Source organism: Ranitomeya imitator, chromosome 10, assembly GCF_032444005.1.
Source record: "Ranitomeya imitator isolate aRanImi1 chromosome 10, aRanImi1.pri, whole genome shotgun sequence".
Taxonomy (NCBI): Eukaryota; Metazoa; Chordata; class Amphibia; order Anura; family Dendrobatidae; genus Ranitomeya; species Ranitomeya imitator.
The window spans coordinates 126,122,149-126,140,345 of NC_091291.1; the positions used below are offsets into that span (position 1 = coordinate 126,122,149).

General features: G+C 38.8%; 1 protein-coding gene across 1 annotated transcript; it reads left to right on the top strand.

Annotated features, from left to right (window-relative positions):
• The first annotated feature begins 851 nt into the window (after positions 1-851).
• LOC138651204 (uncharacterized) lies at positions 852-17,931 on the top strand. Its single transcript, XM_069741239.1, has 6 exons — positions 852-1,099; positions 8,396-8,585; positions 9,841-9,896; positions 10,278-10,307; positions 11,821-11,868; positions 13,752-17,931. The coding sequence occupies exons 1-6, from the start codon at positions 916-918 to the stop codon at positions 13,874-13,876; spliced, it is 633 nt and encodes a 210-aa protein (XP_069597340.1). The 5' UTR covers positions 852-915; the 3' UTR covers positions 13,877-17,931.
• Positions 17,932-18,197: the final 266 nt, after the last annotated feature.

Genomic DNA, 18,197 nt, shown 5'->3' on the forward strand with positions numbered 1-18,197 from the left:
TAATTACTATTATTATCTTGTTTTGTTATACATATTTCTTTGAATAAATTATGATATGATTTTTATCTGGGAATTTTGTGCTCTTTTCCTTTTTTTGTGTTGTGTTAAAAAACAGTACACAGCCTGATGAGTGACACATCTTTGAGTTCTGTGTTTTATCCCCTACCTTATGATGTCCTCAGATTGCATAGAAAAAACTTGCTGACCAATTCCCTTGAAGTTATGGGGCTGCTGCACTGAGAGCCCCACTGCCGGGAGGAAAGTAACATTAGACTTTCAGTCATAGAGGCTGAGCTGGCTGTCAGTCTGTGACAGGGGCATGCTATAGCTGAAGCGGCCGAGCCTTCATGTCTGAAAGTCAGAGGCTTCAGGAGGAAATAAAGTTAGTTTTCTCCCGGCAGCAGGTTCTTAGAGGACGTGGCCTACAAACACCAAACTATGTCTTACAGGTCCTCTATTTTCAATGTACATAACTGATCTCCAGCTCAGCGTGCACCCCGTGGACAACTGCGTGCGCATCTTATCGTTTTTCTCTAAAATTGTCAATTAAGCATGATGAGCTCCTCCATAGCAGCAATCTCAAACCTCAGAGTTGTGACCAAAATCTACGAGTTTCTGCTCTACAGCTTTTCCATAGTGCTGCCGACCACCCGGCAGAAACTTTCCTGAATTCTAGACGCTCTATGAAAGTCATGATGATCTCACATTAAATAACTTCCTTCATGATTTCTCCTGAGTTAATGAATGACTATCCCAAGTTAGAAGCCCTTGGCTGTTCACATCACAAAGCCAAGAGAATCAGACCTGCCCTTCATTTGCATGGGCACAGCTGGATAAAAGGTCCCACACTTCCAAGTCAGTGCTTTCCCAGTGCCGGTGTGCTCTCGTTACGCAGGAATAATCTCTCCATCACCAATGGCACACCGCGGAGTTCTCGCTTTCCTCCTTTTCCTTGGTTTAGGGGTTTCTAATGTTTATGGAGAAAATATCACCGCCCTGTGTGATAGTATATTGCATGCCCCCTTGAAGAATGACAGCCTCTCAAATTTTACCTTGAGTGTCTCCCCTGAAAAACTTTCCAGCAATACAAGTTACAGCGGTAAGTGAACCTGCGGATTTTAGTTTTTCAACTATTCTTGTATATCTAGTCGAAGCTCGTAGCATCGTGATGAATCTTGTCAAATACTGAAGTTTATTTAAGAAGTTTCGATAAGTTTGGGATTTTTCCAAGTAGGAAAATCGAATGTGTTATACTGTACATGCACAGACTAGTAAGTGGCCGCGCGGGATGCAAAGAGCCTAATGTGCAATTCCTGAGGCAACGCTGTGCTTATAGAGGCAGCCGAAATTATCACCAGGAGCTTTGGGGCTGTTTGATTTGTGCCATTTTCAGGCTATGTGCACACGTTCAGGATTTCTTGCAGAAATTTCCTGAGAAAATCCTGAAATTTTCTGCAAGAAATCTGCAAGAAAACCGCATGCGTTTTTTGTGCATTTTTACCACGTTTTTGGTGCGTTTTTTTTTTTTGCGGATTTTTCCGGACATTTCCCGATGTATTATATAGTGGGAAATCCACGAAAAATCTGCAAAATTAATGAACATGCTGCGTTTTTTTCACGGAAAAAACGCATCATGTGCACAAAAATTGCGGAATTCATTCTTAATGATGGGATGCTTAATGTATGCTGTTTTTTTGCTGTTTTATAGCGTTTTTATCGCGAAAAATCAGCAACGTGTGCACACAGCCTAACAGTTATATGTCTGCAGTCCTATGTAAAAGTCACAATTTTTCAAATACTTTGACTCCCATACTCCTGACATGATGCTGCATTGGTACCATTTTTATTAAATTAATTGCAATATCACCAATATTAAAAATGATAATTTTTTGTATTTTTCTTTTGTACAATTTTTTTTTTTACACAAGGTTTGATACAATAAAAAGTGGATGATTAGAATGGGAATGAACATGGTACAATATACAAATTTCTATTAATTCAACTTTCCATCCACAATACTAACTTGTATTATTATTATTATTTAAAATATTTGTAATTGTAATAATTTAATAATAATTAATATAATAAAAATGGTAATGTTAATAATAATAGTAATAATAATAATGGCCTGTAAGGTGGATTGGATGGAAAGTCAGATGCACAGAAATCCTATATACTGTATCATGCTCATTCCAATTCCGTTCTTTGAACAATCTAGATACATTACGATTGATTTTCAGTACACGTGAATTGAGAATGACATTTTTTTGATACTTAAAATTTTTGTAAGTTTTAAAAAAAAAAACATTTTTAGAGTTTTGACCATATTTATTTGATAGGTTTCCAGATGTGCCACAATAAAGTTGATTGAGCCAGTTGGCGAAGTGTGAAGCCCTACTGTAGATATAATTACAGATTAAAACAGTAATCATTAAGCTTTTCATACAATAAGTGGCCGAGAGCATGGTCATAGTCCACCAAAAACGCTCTCCCAAATATCAAACCTTAAAGGTCATATACACAGGAGTGTCACTCCTAAATATAAGTACATAACACTAGCGAAACAAAGGGGAGTATCGACACCAAAATATGATAGAAAGAGTATACAATTTTTATTAATAAATACATATACAGCGAGATAACATATACAAACACAAACATGGAGGACTATAGCAACTCCACCATGCGAAGAGGAGGGAAAAAACAACCGGTACACAAATGGTAAAGCATGCTAGTACATATACGCGCGTTTCGCGTTGATCGCTTCTTCAAAGGGGAACACTTCCCCTTTGAAGAAGCGATCAACGCGAAACGCGCGTCAGGGGTCGTGGGAAGGCTACGCTAGTGCGGACTTATGATGGGTAAGTTCTGAGATTTTTTTATATGACATCATATCCTGGATTATATGATATAATTTGAGACAGCGCTGATATGGCATTGAAGGGATGATATTTTTATATTTGTATCCCTTGGTATCCTGGTCCATTAGTACCTTTTGAACTATCTGCCCAGGTCGTATATGTACTAGCATGCTTTACCATTTGTGTACCGATTGGTTTTTCCCTCCTCTTCGCATGGTGGAGTTGCTATAGTCCTCCATGTTTGTGTTTGTATATGTTATCTCGCTGTATATGTATTTATTAATAAAAATTGTATACTCTTTCTATCATATTTTGGTGTCGATATACTTACAGATATAGGATGTCATAGAGAAAAAATATATCAAAAGATTAATTTTTTTAATATATTTGACCCCAGATGACCATATACTTTTTCCTCAATTCTTTTTACAAGCATAGTCAGCAATGCTTTATCAAGGCTACCCCACAACAAAATGTAGACATCTCTAGATATCTCTGTTAGTAGGAATCATGGAGATATTAGTAGTTATCAAGCCAAGTTAACATTATGAGTAGTATTTCTCCGACATGTCCAATCTTCTTCTTGGATCTTGATGTTCCTCAAGGATGTATCAATGATTAAATCCTTCATTCTTCTTGCAGAATATAATGAAGTCATACAAATAATTATGTTTATTATTATCATAAGAATTTCTATAATTATCATTTTTCTTCCTGGATATCCTTTCTCAGAAGAAAAATTTCCTTCCAGCCGTAAGATCCTTCAACACAAGCTTAAGATCGGCAGAAGAAGCATTCTCGATAACCGACCCATGTAAATCACTGATTAACTGACAAAGGATAAAAATCATTGATTGTCGGCATGACATCACCTTGTGTAAACTGTTATGCAAACGAAGATAGTTACAGTCTTCGTTCCGGTAGTATAGGGTTGATGATCATAGGCAAATGAGCGCCAATCAACTTGTTAAGCCAGCAATCGACATTGGTTTAGGGCATACAAGATCTGTCACTCAAATATAAACTTAGAAAGTCACCTTTCGACAAACTGGTGGACATGGTGTCGATAAGGATTCTTGATGTCACAATCAGGTTTGAGGGAAACACGAAGGATCAATTCTTTTTGTCTTCGGAATGGAATGCAAAATCTTGCCACCCTACCCTACATTTCTCACTGTAGAACCTAGCATAGCGCTTGTGGGAGATATATCTTTGGTAGATGAAGAACAATAACAGGTTCATTTATATAATAAACATATTGAACCATAGTCAACTATTTATGGCACAATAGTTGGAGGTGTCATTTCCAGGTGTCTATAAAGTTACCAAAATTACCAAGAAAATTATAGTCGAAAGTCGAAGACCTTCTCGTGGTTCACCTAAACCTACAGAAAATAAATAATCTTGGGCGATCTTGGGTTGGTGATGTGACCATAACACGGTCACTAAACTGTGGCGTCAGTGTGGCTGTTTGTTTCTTGCTCATCAATTATGCTCAGCGTGCTAAAATTTTGGGTCATTCTAAGAGTTAATTCCAGTTTTAACTGTATCACATTGGGGACAACCCATTTTTAACTAAAGAACTATTGTCTATTTCATCTGCATAAAAACAATACTTAATGCACAATGGAATGGTATAAAGAGTTTAATATATTTATGGAAAATCAAATTTTAATTTTCCTTGACGAATCATGACGTGACGGATCCCAACAGATCTTAGCAGATCACATTGGTTTGGACCAGTCAGTTCTTTACTCAGAGATTATTTTTTTTTTTTTAGTTAATGTAGGTTTGAAAAAAAACTCATAAATTCAAATGTTTTTACACACTCATATATATATATATATATATATATACTTTGACTTTTTTTAAAAACACACAAAACAGAACATAGCTGTCCTATCAACTTTAATAGATTTTTTTTGTGACTGTTGGGAAGGAGACTAACACTATAGCCAATGGATAGAGGACGTGTCGTGACCTGGCAGCAGGCTGAAATGTCGGTCCCAATGCACCTGACTGAGATAGCTCCTGGAGGGTCCGTTATAAAGGCGCACGGTAATCGGAGTGCCAGGACTAGGGCCATTTTGTTGTAATTTGCAACTAGCTTCTTCAATTTCGTGATCTTCTACCTGTGCTCTTAAAGGAGGCTGCATGTAAACTAATCCTGAAAATTAAAAATTAAATGGCATACTTTGCAATGGGTATATTCAGCGATTTGCCTCCCTTTGCCCTACATCTATTGTTGCAAGATTAACCCCTTTAACACCTTGGGTTTTTCCGTTTTCATATTTTTGCTCCCCTTCTTTCCAGAGCCATCATTTTTAGATTTTTCAGTCAATATGGCCATGTGAGGGCTTATTTTTGCAGGACGAGTTGTATTTTTGATTGACACCATTGGCTTTAACATATCGTGTACTGGAAAATGAGAAACAAATTCCAAGTGCGGTGAAATTGCAAAAAAGTTAAATAAATTCCATGACTGTTTTTTTATTTACCATGTTGAACTAGATGGACTTAAAGTCTTCCTTCAACCTTAATAACTATGTTACTATGTTCACTAAATGCTAAAACTGACCTAACATTATGATTCTCCAGGTCAGTGTGAGCTCGCTTATACCAAATATAGTTAGGTTCTTTTTTATTTAAATGGCAAAAAAAAATTCCAAAATTTGTAAAAAAAAAATGTTGCCATATATCGAGACCAATAGCGTCTCCGTTGTTTGAGATCTGGGGCCGGTTGAGGGCTAATTTTTTGTGTGCCGAGCTGACGTTTTTATTGATACCATTTGGAGGTAGATATGATGTTTTGATCGCCCATTATTGCATTTTATTGCAATGTTGCGGCAACTAAAAAAGCTTGATTCAGGGGTTTTGAGTTTTCTTTCTCGTTACGCCGTTTACCAATCGGATTAATTATTTTTATACTTTGATAGAGAGGGCATTTCTGAACTCAGTGATACCAAATATGTGTATTTTTGAATTTTTTTTATTGTTTTATTTTGAATGAGGCAAAAGGCGTGTTATTTGAACTTTTATTTTTTTTGTTATTTTTATATATTTTTTTAATTACTTTATACTTGCTTCGATATTCTCCATGGGAGACTGGAAGCTGCGATCATCTGATCACTTGTGGCACACGTAGAAGCGCTTCAGCCCTGTTATGTGTAGCAAAAATGCTCATCTGTTATGAGCACCATCCACAGGGCAACACTCATTGCAGTCTAGCAATGACAACCACAGGGGTCTTGCCAACCCATCAGCGCCCCGTGGTTATGTGACGGGGTGCCGATGGGTGGAGCCAATGACACACTTTCGGTTTGATCGAGTTAAATTCCGCTGTCAGAGCAGCCGCATTTAACATGTTGAGTGGATCGCGATTCAACCCGCGGCTGTTAAGGGCACATGACAGCTGATCAGATCTGAAAAAGAGGGGGAGGCGACCTATGACGTACCTATATCTCATAGGTCATAAAGGGGTTAAGTACAAATTTACATCTTCAAAGCAATTGTCTAAAAAGGGTTGTCTGACAGATACTTTTTTTTTAGGTATGGATTGTTTGAAAATGACAAATGGAGGAAACCCCATGGCTCTAGCGCAGTGTTTCTCAACTCCAGTCCTCAAGACCCACCAACAGGCCATATTTTCAGGATATCCATAGGTGATGGAATGAATGCTGAAGCAGGTGATGAAATTATCAGCTGTGAAATACTAAGAGATCCTGAAAACTTGACCTGTTGGTGGGTCTTGAGGACCGGAGTTAAAAAAAACTGCTCTAGCGGAAACTCTCCGGAAATCCATAGCAGCGGCAAAAGCGTTATCTGCTTCACTTAGAAGTCACAGAACTTCTACAGTCTGTGATTGTCTGCAGTGGTCAGATGACTAGAAGTGAACTTCATCGGAGAAATATCCAATGACTTGCACTTCTAGACACCTGTTCACTGCAGATATTGCTTCTAGAGCTGTCAAAAGACCGCCGGAGCGAGGTTTCCCGGAAGATGAGAGTGCCACCATTTGTTCTTTCCAAACAATCCATGCCTAAAATAAAGTTATCTTACTGTCGGACAGACCCCTTAAAATTTGTTTTTCTCAAACAGTGCCACTTTTATCAGTGGCTGTGGCTGGTAATTGCAGCTAAGGCTTAATTGAAGAATAAAGCCCGTGTCTGCCAGTAGCTCAGTGTAGGGCATTACATTTACAAGCAATGTAACAGTGAATGTAACATGTACTGTAATTAAAGTTTATAGGTTTATTGCTCTCCTTTATTCACATGACTTTTTTGCCATAAAACCGTCAAGTTTATAAGTTTTTACATAAATCCTGATTGACTATGGTTGAGATTGCAAGCTCCTACCACTAGCTTTGATTGGATCTGCTTGTTCTTGTAATTTATATTACGTATCCACCTCATCTATATGTTAAGCCTTACACATATAACTTCTATAATCCAAGCACTTTTGTCTGAAGGGGTTATTTGATATGAAGAAGTAAAGCTCATCCTTGGTATAATGCATAACTTTTGCAATTTTTTTGACGCAATCTAATACTTGTTCATTATTTTTAGCACCATTTTTTTATATAAAAGTTTTGATATTTTAGGCATTTTAGTTTGTATTTTGCGACCAGTTTATTATAGATTTTTTGCCGTTTTTATTTTAGTTTTTAAGCGTTTGTTGTTTTTCGGGTTTTGCTTAACTACATGGGTATGATTTTCATTATCACCTTTCGGCTAACTCATTTGTTTGCAACTTTTTGATCTGTGGCAAAATTTGCGTGCAATGCTGATCCGGTATAATAGGATAGGTGATAACTTAAAGATCGTTTATTGGTTTGACCACCGAAACCCCTTGCAGTGACGACGTTGCAAAAATGCAAATTATGTGGGTGCACTGAGCCACGTTAATGATGCACTTAACCTCTCTCGTGTGCATGCAAAATAAAACGGTTCTTCAAAGAAATTAAAGCATTGAAGTGTAAGTCCCTGATATAAAGATAGATTTTTAAGCAATTTAATTTGCATTTTCTTGGAGTGACAGAATCCCTTTATAACTGTTTAAAAGGGGTTGTACTAAGGATATAATTTATTTTCTATCGATAGGCAAGGGATGAATTATTAATTTTTCGAAGTCTGATCACTAGGATCACCACTGATCATAAGAACATCAGATTGATGTTCGAACATATGTGCTTCTGTTCCATTCATTGTCTACGGGAAGTTATGGCAGTCCTAGAGAGAACAAATGGAGTGAAGGTGCACTGCACATTCTCAACCTCTATATCATTTAGATGGGCCTGCTCTTGGGATCAGTGATGGTCCTAGCAGTCACATCCTCCAGCAGGCAATTTGTTATCCTATATCCATTAACCAGTTGATGTGAAAAACTCATATACTTGGTGCAACCCTTTTTAAGAACCTTCTTTTAATTTCATTGTTTATATACAGTATGTAGTGTAGTGAACTACTTTGGAGTAAGTTTGGACTTTTGATACACCCGACCTTAACGTAGAATTTTTACCTTGTTCCTTTTTCTAGTTCAGTTGAATGGAACTGGCAATTTTACAGTACTCTTTCAAGCCGTTATTGGGTCCGGCTCTGTAGGAAAATGGTCTGCAGAAAGTGAAAACTGTGATGGAAGTCCCTTGTTCATTAACCATTCCCTCAGCAGTCAACACATCGTCACAGCGTGGACTTCACCAGTCAACGTGACAAGCGCTACAATTAAGTAAGTGGACAATGTGCTGTTCTGAAATATTTGGAATCTTATGTGGGTCCTCCAAGCCCCTCTTAACATGGAGCAGGAAGAAAATGATCTCCAACGTTTCCATAAACCTGATAGTTTATCTGAACTGGAAAAGAGAGTTAAGATGCTGGCAGGCACTTCTGGTGGCACTTATCTCCTTAGCGAAGAAAGAACTTTTCAGTGTGTCCTTCCTTTGCTACATTCAACATCTAGTTACTGTACGTTACTGTAATTCAAACTCTAGATGGTCGGGAGAGATGTTGATCACACATGTCCAATTTCAGACTGCCGATTCCATTGTTCTACCTGAGATAAGCCACCAACCGATGGGTCAATCAGCGACTTACTAATAGAGAACACAGGAGCATTTGGTCGAACAAGCGCTCCTCTGCATGGGAGAGTTCAGATCACTATTATTTCGTACAACAGCCATCTAATACGTATGGTCTTCCGAAGAGTGTTGGCCAATATCAAAAGGGCATCCATCAGATTGGACTTGACGGCTGATCTGTGGGCAGCATGGTATAGACCAGAAGGAGCTAACCAAATACATGAACGGATAGTGTGAAAAGATAGAGTATAACTTCTATTTTGTTAATTAATTCTATGCTTAGGAGTCCAGTAGACGGTCCTGATCAACAGTTATGTCTGTATACACACTTATACAGAGAAGTCTGGGAATAGAAGAAGTTACTAAAACTGACATGTCAAGAGCACTTAGTGATCCTTTTTATTCATACATCTGGGCAGAGGATTTGAAGGCTCCAATGTTATGAAGATGCAATAAACATGAATTTTGCCCAAAAAGTTGGACCTAGTTAAAAAAAAAATGTGGATAAGATTTACACTTTTCTCAGATCTTTAGAAATGGCAAAGTTATCAGGCACAAGAAACACAATATACGGAATATGCGGCCCTCATACAAAAGAGACTAAAGTCAGCCAAGCTCATCAAAAACAGAGGGATTGGCAGACAGTCCAATATGTATGGGGGTATCCTGACTCTACCCCAAAAGTTGACGTTAGGGAAGCAAAGGATCCAGCCATTAGGATTTCAGCGGCCAGTAGTTTTGTTCACCGGCAAGATAAGCCGCTACCAGAGGAGTCCGGCAGGGGCTCTCTATGAGAGTTGGAAGAGAGTTGTGAGTTAATCAATTGTTCACAACGATATAAAGGGTGTAAGATGCGTAAATCTTTGTGACGCTGATACTTTGTTTCTTTTGTTTTTACTTTTAAAGGGTATATTTGCATAATACAGCAGAAACTTTCGCTTTACATAAAATCTTACTCAAAGGTGAGTCCCCTACTAGTATTGTATCATAATATTAGAATATATTATTAATGGACGTTAAAATCTCATTATGGTAAACTAGCAAGCTATTGCCATCTCCTTTTTGGCATTTTGATAGTTTGTTTCCAATAGTTTAATACCACAAATATTTTGTGTCCAAGTAGTAAAGTGGTTTTCCCAGAATTCTAAGTATTACCCTATCCATACGATAAGGGATAACTTATTGATCACTAGGGGGCCAAACATTAAGGCCTCTAATAATCCTGAGAATGAGAGACCAGAACCACAAAAATGGGTCTCTGCAATGTGTATTGGGTGGCAAATGATAGGGGAGGGGTATGCTTTCAAATTAAATTTAAACTGATTTTTTTTCATATATTTTAGATTCTAGCCCAGGAACCAATACAACGAAAGGTTAGTAAAGCTAAGCAACCGGGTCTTAAGTTACTTGTTACTTTCACATTTTAATCAAATTATATGTGAAGCAGAAGAATATTCCTGTAGTAATGGCTGCTAAAAAAACATCTGAAGTCATTTACATTTTCAATATGGCTTAGTGGTTAAGTGCATTTAGGTCTTTGATTCATAATGACCACAATTTACCTGGTTGAAATTATATACTTTACTTGAGTTGGCATGGGTCACTCGACATTTCTATCACATTTCACATGAACATGCTGTAAGAGATTGTCTCGCTTGTAGACGCTGGTAGACACATTTGTTGGTTCAAAGCAAATGTGCGGTTTCTTAAATGTCCATAAACTGTCCAGCTTAACGAAACAAAAAAGCCTCTTCTGGGTACAAGAGATATAACAGAACCAAAACTGAAAATAAACAGTCCATGTATAGCACGGGCTCAGCCTTATAAACGTCAGGCCTTCACTCAACCTCTAGCAGAGACTGAGCCACACAAGCAAGGTCTTTTTACCTTGAACACACCACCCTAAAATGCAGCTAGACTTCCTTATATCTGCTGTATCAGGCACTGGGGTGCGGATATGTGATCATCCCGTCCCACCTATCTCTCTGATGTCTCATAAATCCGGGCCTTGACATGCCCTATTAACTCTCTCAGCACTCCACATGCTGAAGCCTGCTTTTCTGGGCTTATATCACCAAGGCTACCAGCCTCAATGATACATATCTCCTCTCCAGGTCCTTGACACACCCTACAAACTCTTTCAGCACTCTACATGCTGGAACCTGCTTTTCTGGGCTTAGATCACCGAGGCTACCAGCCTCAATGATGCATATCTCCTCTCCAGGACCTTGACACACCCTATGAACTCTTTCAGCACTCTATATGCTGGAACCTGCTTTTCTGGGCTTAGATCACCGAGGCTACCAGCCTCAATGATGCATATCTCCTCTCCAGGACCTTGACACACCCTATGAACTCTTTCAGCACTCTACATGCTGGAACCTGCTTTTCTGGGCTTAGATCACCGAGGCTACCAGCCTCAATGATGCATATCTCCTGTCAACGACCTGTCTGGTGGACATCTTACAATACTAATAGATTGATTATATAGATGTGTGAACTACTTCAAAACAAAATTAATTTGCTTAAGACTTCTCAACGTCTTAAAAGTTCTCATAAATACAGAAAAACCGTCAGTAGCCATCATTGGATCGAGTCACTCATCTCTACTTACCGTGTTTTGTTTTGGAACAGAAAAAAACCCACTTGGGTTGTTAAAAGTAAAGTTGTTGAGTAATGAAAAGTTATTCAGAGCCTACGTAACTCTTTATAATGAAGCATTACTCGTTATCAAAATGTATAATTCATCTGTAGTTATTAAACTAATTGGAGAAAATCCCTAAAATCACATCTCATTGCTTTGTCATTTGTTAACAAAACTAAACATATATATATATATATAAAAAAAAAATAAAGATGACATGCGTTATGTTTTCATCATTTCAGCACCATCCACTACTAACCACACAGAAAGTACTAAAGCTCCCGGCAAAGGTGGGTTTTCTGTAAATTTGCAAATTCAGAAATGTGACATCTCTTTGTAGTATATTAATTCATTAAAATAATTACATTTATGTATTAAAATAATTTTAGATTTTTTTCAGTATCTATTTCTGATTGCATGTGTGTATATATATATATATATATATATATATATATACACTAGCTATTGAACCCGTTCTACGCCCGGGTGGCGAGCATTTATATTGGTATATGGTCTCCATCCTGGTATGTGCTGCTCCATCCTGCGCCCTAATCTTGTCATGTGCTGCTCCCATCCTGCATCCCCATCCTGTCATGTGCTGCTCCCATCCTGCGCCCCCGTTCTGATATGTGCTGCTCCCATCCTGCGCCCCCATCCTGTCATGTGCTGCTCCCATCATGCGTCCCCATTCTGACATCTGCTGCTCTTATCCTGCGCCCCCATTCTGACATGTGCTGCTCCCATCCTGCGCCTCCATTCTAACATGTGCTGCACCCATCCTGCGTCCCCATCCTGTCATGTGCTGCTCCCATCTTGCCTCCCCATCCTGTCATGTGCTGCACCCATCCTGCGTCCCCATGCTGTCATGTGCTGCTCCCATCCTGCGTCCCCATCCTGTCATGTGCTGCTCCCATCCTGCGCCCCCATTCTGACATGTGCTGCTCCCATCCTGCGCCCCTGTTCTGTCATGTGCTGCCCTATTCTGTCATGTGCTGCTCCCATCCTGCGCCCCCATTCTGTCATGTGCTGCTCCCATCCTGCGCCCCCGTTCTGTCATGTGCTGCTCCCATCCTGCGCCCCCTTTCTGTCATGTGCTGCTCCCATCCTGCGCCCCCGTTCTGTCATGTGCTGCTCCCATCCTGCGCCACCGTTCTTTAATTTGCTGCTCCCATCCATATGCCCCATACGCTGCTCCATAAAGGTTTATGGCCCCCATAAAATGCTCCATACTATATGCCCCCGTAAACTGCTCCATTATGGTTTATGGCCCCATAAGATGCTCCATTATGGTTTATGGCCCCATAAGATGCTCCATTGTATATGCCCCGTATGCTGCTGCAATATATAAAAAAAAAATACCATACTCACCTATGGTCGCTGGGCACCGAGTGCTGGGGGGCCTGAGCAGGCGGGGACACCGGCGCGCTGTGGGGGTCAGGTGCCGATATCGCCGCCAGCTCAGGCCCCCCAGCACTTACTATATTCACCTGGCCCCGTTCCACCACTGCGCGCCGCCATCTTCCCGATCCTCTGGCTGTGACTGGTCAGACAGAGGGCGGCGCTAACGCGCATTAAGCACGTCATTGCGCCCTCTGAACTGAAGGTCACAGGCCGAGGACCGGGAAGATGGCGGCACGCAGCGGTGGAACGGGGCCAGGTGAATATAGCCGATACTTACCCTCCTGGCGGTCCCTGCTTCTCTGTTGGAGATCGCGGTGTGCGTTCAGTATTTACGCATACCGCGATCTCCTGGGAGCGTCACTCTGTGAGGCCCAGACTGCGCCGGCGCTTGCACTTGCGCAGTCTATAAAGGCTTCAGACACAGTGACGCTCCCAGCGTTATATTATAGATATATATACAGTATATATATATACATATTTTTTACATGACTAAATTGATAGCCATCTTGGTTGACCTGCCTTAACAGTTGTTGTAGTGATTTGCTCTAAAGAGAATCTGTCAGCACAGAATGACTGTTCAAACCAAGCACGTGTGCTCAGAGCAACCTTGATGTGGCTGAGCAGTTCAGTGCATTTTCCCACCTACGTGCATACTCAAAAGTTGGCAAATTAAGCAATGTTTCCAATTGGTGAATAAATTGTGTTTCTACTCTTACTTACTACAACTTACTGAAACTGCAAAATAATTTTCGATATATAATTTCCGTTGCAGTAACAACAACTCATCGTGTAGTGAAAACCACAAGTGCAGCTTCTATAGATCAATCAAGTCTGGTATCTATGGCTTTAAGTCTGATCCTCGGTGTGCTCCTCATCCCCAACAAGTATCTCTCATGATGGATTTAATCAGGACATTTCATAGACTTTCTCCCAAATTTTTGATCTGTCGTACCAAGATTTTTCTTTTTTGAAAATGAGAACAATCTAAATTCTGCTGTAAAGTGTAACTATTCATTAGACATTTATCAATAGAAATCTGAAAAGTTGGTAAAATTTTAATTCATTTTTTAACTTAATGAATTGCAAAAATTTACAGAAATTTCTGCAAACTCAAAGAGAGGGTTTCTAAAATCTCTGTGGAATTCGAGTAATTATCCATCTGGCTATGTGATCCTTTTTATGATGATGAATTTTGGATTTTATATCAGTTTCGGCCAAATTTAGACCTTCCTTTGTAGCATCACACCTTCTGGTGGAAAAGCCCATGCTAGTAATTTATTGCCTGTCTGAGGGTTTTAGCACATTTCCTTTTTTTCAGCTGTTGTAGCTCAATGCAGGATATTTATCATCTCCTCTTCCTATATTTCCAAATCATCAAGATTTTCAAAGGATTGTGTTAAAGGGGTGGAACTAATGCATGCGTAAATTTTTGGGTGTTTCTTGGTATATCAAGAGCATATGTAAAAGATATATCTACTAGGCATGAATAGCTTGGTTCAAGACAAGTTGAATTTTTCGCAAATTTTGCAAAGAATTTTGATTTTTTCAAAGTCAGAATATTTTTTACATTTTGTTTCTTATTTCTGTTTTGTTGGAAAAGAATGGCAAATTTTAAAAACAATAATTCTCACCCGTCACCTCACCTGTACTCTTTACTCAAGTCATACATGCAATCTTCTCCGAGCCATCTTTGGAATATTCCACCATCTTAGTTGGCTCAGGCAATGACTAGGCTGAAATGCACGCCATGCAATGTCCTAACGTCACAGTCTAGTCAGCGATGGAGACTTTGAAGATGTCCGACTCCAGCAAACGAAATGCCAAGAGCTGAAAGTTGCAACAGATGGCCCAGTGAAGACTGCATGAGGGAATGATCGGACCATAGAGTGGCTACATAACAGGACAGGTGACAGATGGGGGATTATAATTTTTTTTACATATTTTTATTATGCCCTAAGGTCTAAAGGGAACTTGAACCATAGTGTAAATTCGATTTACATAGAATGAACTTGATGCAAATTCAAAATTCCTTGCCAAATTCGAATTAATTGCCGAATTCGAATTTTGGCAGAATCGGTCATGACAAATGCCAACTTCAGCTGATATCCTAGAGTGTAAGAGACTTATCTTATCTTACTATAGGTCCTTCCTCTGCTCTGCAGTTCATACATCTTCTAAATATTAAAAGGGTTTTCCAAATTCAGAACATTTGTTCATATGTATTTCTGTTTCGAGAAAAGGTTTAGCACGAAACGCATTATTAAAAGCCACTGGACATATTACCACACTTTGAACTAATTCGTTTCACAGCAGTATGGTCTACCAATGCCTGTCTCCAACTTTTCTTCAAGATGGAAACATTGATGGACTATCCTTAGGTCAGTTGAGGGTCTGACTCTCAACACCTCCGCAGATCAGGCCATTTCAAGGGCTACAGATCTCATTGAGCTTTTGCCTTCATATCTACATGGTTGCATTGGTGCTTGGTATTATAGTGTTATTCCATTGAAATTAAGAAAATAACACTCACCAATCCTCCACACAACACTAGTATATACGTGACGTGCTAGTAAAAAGAGCAATAGAGGTGGCAGCACTGGCTAAAATCAATGGCATCCCCTTTAAACAGCTGATGAGTCAGCTCCTCAAGTCAGATCCCCACCGATTAGTATTTTAAGGATAGGCCATTAATTTTGCAAATATGGAAAACCCCTTTAATGTTTGCTACACAGTATCAGAATCATGGCACCGTCATCTAACTGCACTGCCAATCTATTATCTAATCCAATCTTAAAAAATGACATAATTTAGGAGTGTGATGATAATACATTATTAGCTATTTGCACATTTTTTTCTATTTGCCTTTTCTGCACCTTTGCTATTATTGTACCATTTACTAAATGAAGTAGATAGAAGAGAGCATTTTGGATTTTCATTTTTGCATATATATTTTAGTTTTAGGTTCTGCCATTGATTTGTGTTGTGTCTGTGCTTGGTTAACTATTAAAGTTAGTTAATGGCCTCTGTGTTAGTGGGAACAATGGCTACTTATCCATTCCAGGTATGATCGCTAACATAGTTAACAAGTTAATATTTAATTTTCCAGCAAAGATAACATTTTTAATCAGGAAGATATAGCGTGCGTATCTATCTGCCTTAAATGTATTAATACAGAAATAACATGAGAGGCAATTAATCATTTCTTTTTATAGCTACTGTATCTGGGACGGTCAGTCCACATTGATGATAAGTAATTGAAAGTTAATATGTAACCATGCAAGAGCTATAGGGTGTTCACAAGGAAAACATATTTCTCACCCCTGTCCACCTCCGCCTCTTGTTCAAATGCAGAATCCAGGTACCTGCGTTCTACATGTGCTTAATTACTTGGACGCTGACATAGTCATATTTATATGGATTTATGTTTTACTGCTTTTCTGTTCTATGGACAGTGAGCTCCAAACTTCACCATCCACAAGAATGATAGATAGAAAGAGACAAATAGGATGTGAGCTGAGATGTCATGTGACTTTAGCGTTAGTACAAAAGGCAGTGCGGAATCAGCGATATTATCTTGTATAGTAACTATGAGAACAATATTTATGAAAGCCATAAATTGGCGGAAAACAATTGTTACTAGACATGAGCAGAATAATTTATTGAAATTTTCTTTTAACTTCACCAAATATTCATATTTCAAATTTCATGATTCGATCCTCTCGAATGAACAGGGTTGCCAACTTGATTTTGTATTTTTTTTTTCAAAAATTCATGGACTGCCAACAATATTTCTAGACATATTAAAAACCATACACATGATAATAATACTACCGCCCATAATTTTGATATGAAGACACTAAACGCATTCGCCGTGAACTTTAAAATTATGATCACCGACAGTCCAAGAATTTCCTGAAGGTAGCAACCTTGTGAATTAAGGTAAACAATGACCTGTTAGCCACCGTTTTTCTTGATATCTTTTATGCACGTGAAGGGGTTAGAAAATATAAAAATATTGTACTCTCTTCATCTGTTTTGGCAACGTAGTTTTGCCGAGTCCTCCGTTGGCTTACCGGCTTCCTCTTGCTCCGGTCTTCACCTTAAGTCTTCATCTTCAGTCTACTTGGCGCCAATAATCTGATTCCCTAAGTATGAATAAAGAAATTCTGTAGGGCACAATTATAAAAAAAATAGTGATGAGTGAGTATGCTTGTTACTCCAGTTTCTCCAAGCATGCTCGGGTGGTGGTCTCCGAGTATTTCAGCGTGCTTGGAGATTTAGTTTATGTCAACGCAGCTGCATGATTTGTGGCTGCTTGACATCCTAAATACATGCAGGGATAGCCTGTTTGTTAGGGAATCCCCACATGTATTAAGGCTGTGGAGCCGCCGCAAATCATGCAGCTGCATCAACATAAACTAAATCTACGAGCACGCTGACATACTTGGAGAACAACCAAGCATGCTTGGAGAAACTCGAGCATATGCGCTGATCACTATAAAAAACAAAGGTGAATTATGCATAATTTACATGGTGAAAGTAAAATGTGTCAAATTTATGAACCATTTGTGCTTTCCTAAATGGATAGAACATTACAGTAAACATTCCAGAAAGTGATGTGTCAAAAGCATAATGGATATGTGGAGTGCCAAAGGATTGGGTCATGAGTGCAAAGATGGGCAAGGTATTTACGGCAGTGAAATTTATTTTTTCCTTGGGTGAAGTGAAGGAAAGTTATACCTCTGTCATTTAACTTGACCACACATTAAAAAAAGAACACAATCCAATTAAATAAGATTTATGTAAAAACTGCATCTAAGTGTAAAAGTCACGACTATTCAAAACCCTTCTGAAATGAAGTAATACATTATTAACATATCATTATTTAAGATTTGCATGTGCACTGACTGTATTATATTTGCTCTTACCTAATAAAAGATTTATTGACTTGCTGCAAATGGTTTCTTTTATTGGATCCTTGAATAAATTACTGTAGTGCATCTGTCACTTTCAAAATTTAAAAATGTCTGTGTGACTCTTAATAAACTTTCTGCATTTGTTTGCATGTATATTAGCAGTTTTCATGTAAGACCTACCTTTTTTAAGTTTATACTTTAAATTTAGGGATCCTTTAATTAAACAGGTAGATCAGGTATATAGACGACATCCTCAGCCAAATCTAAAAATTAAAAGGGCACACAAACGGTTCAGATATAAA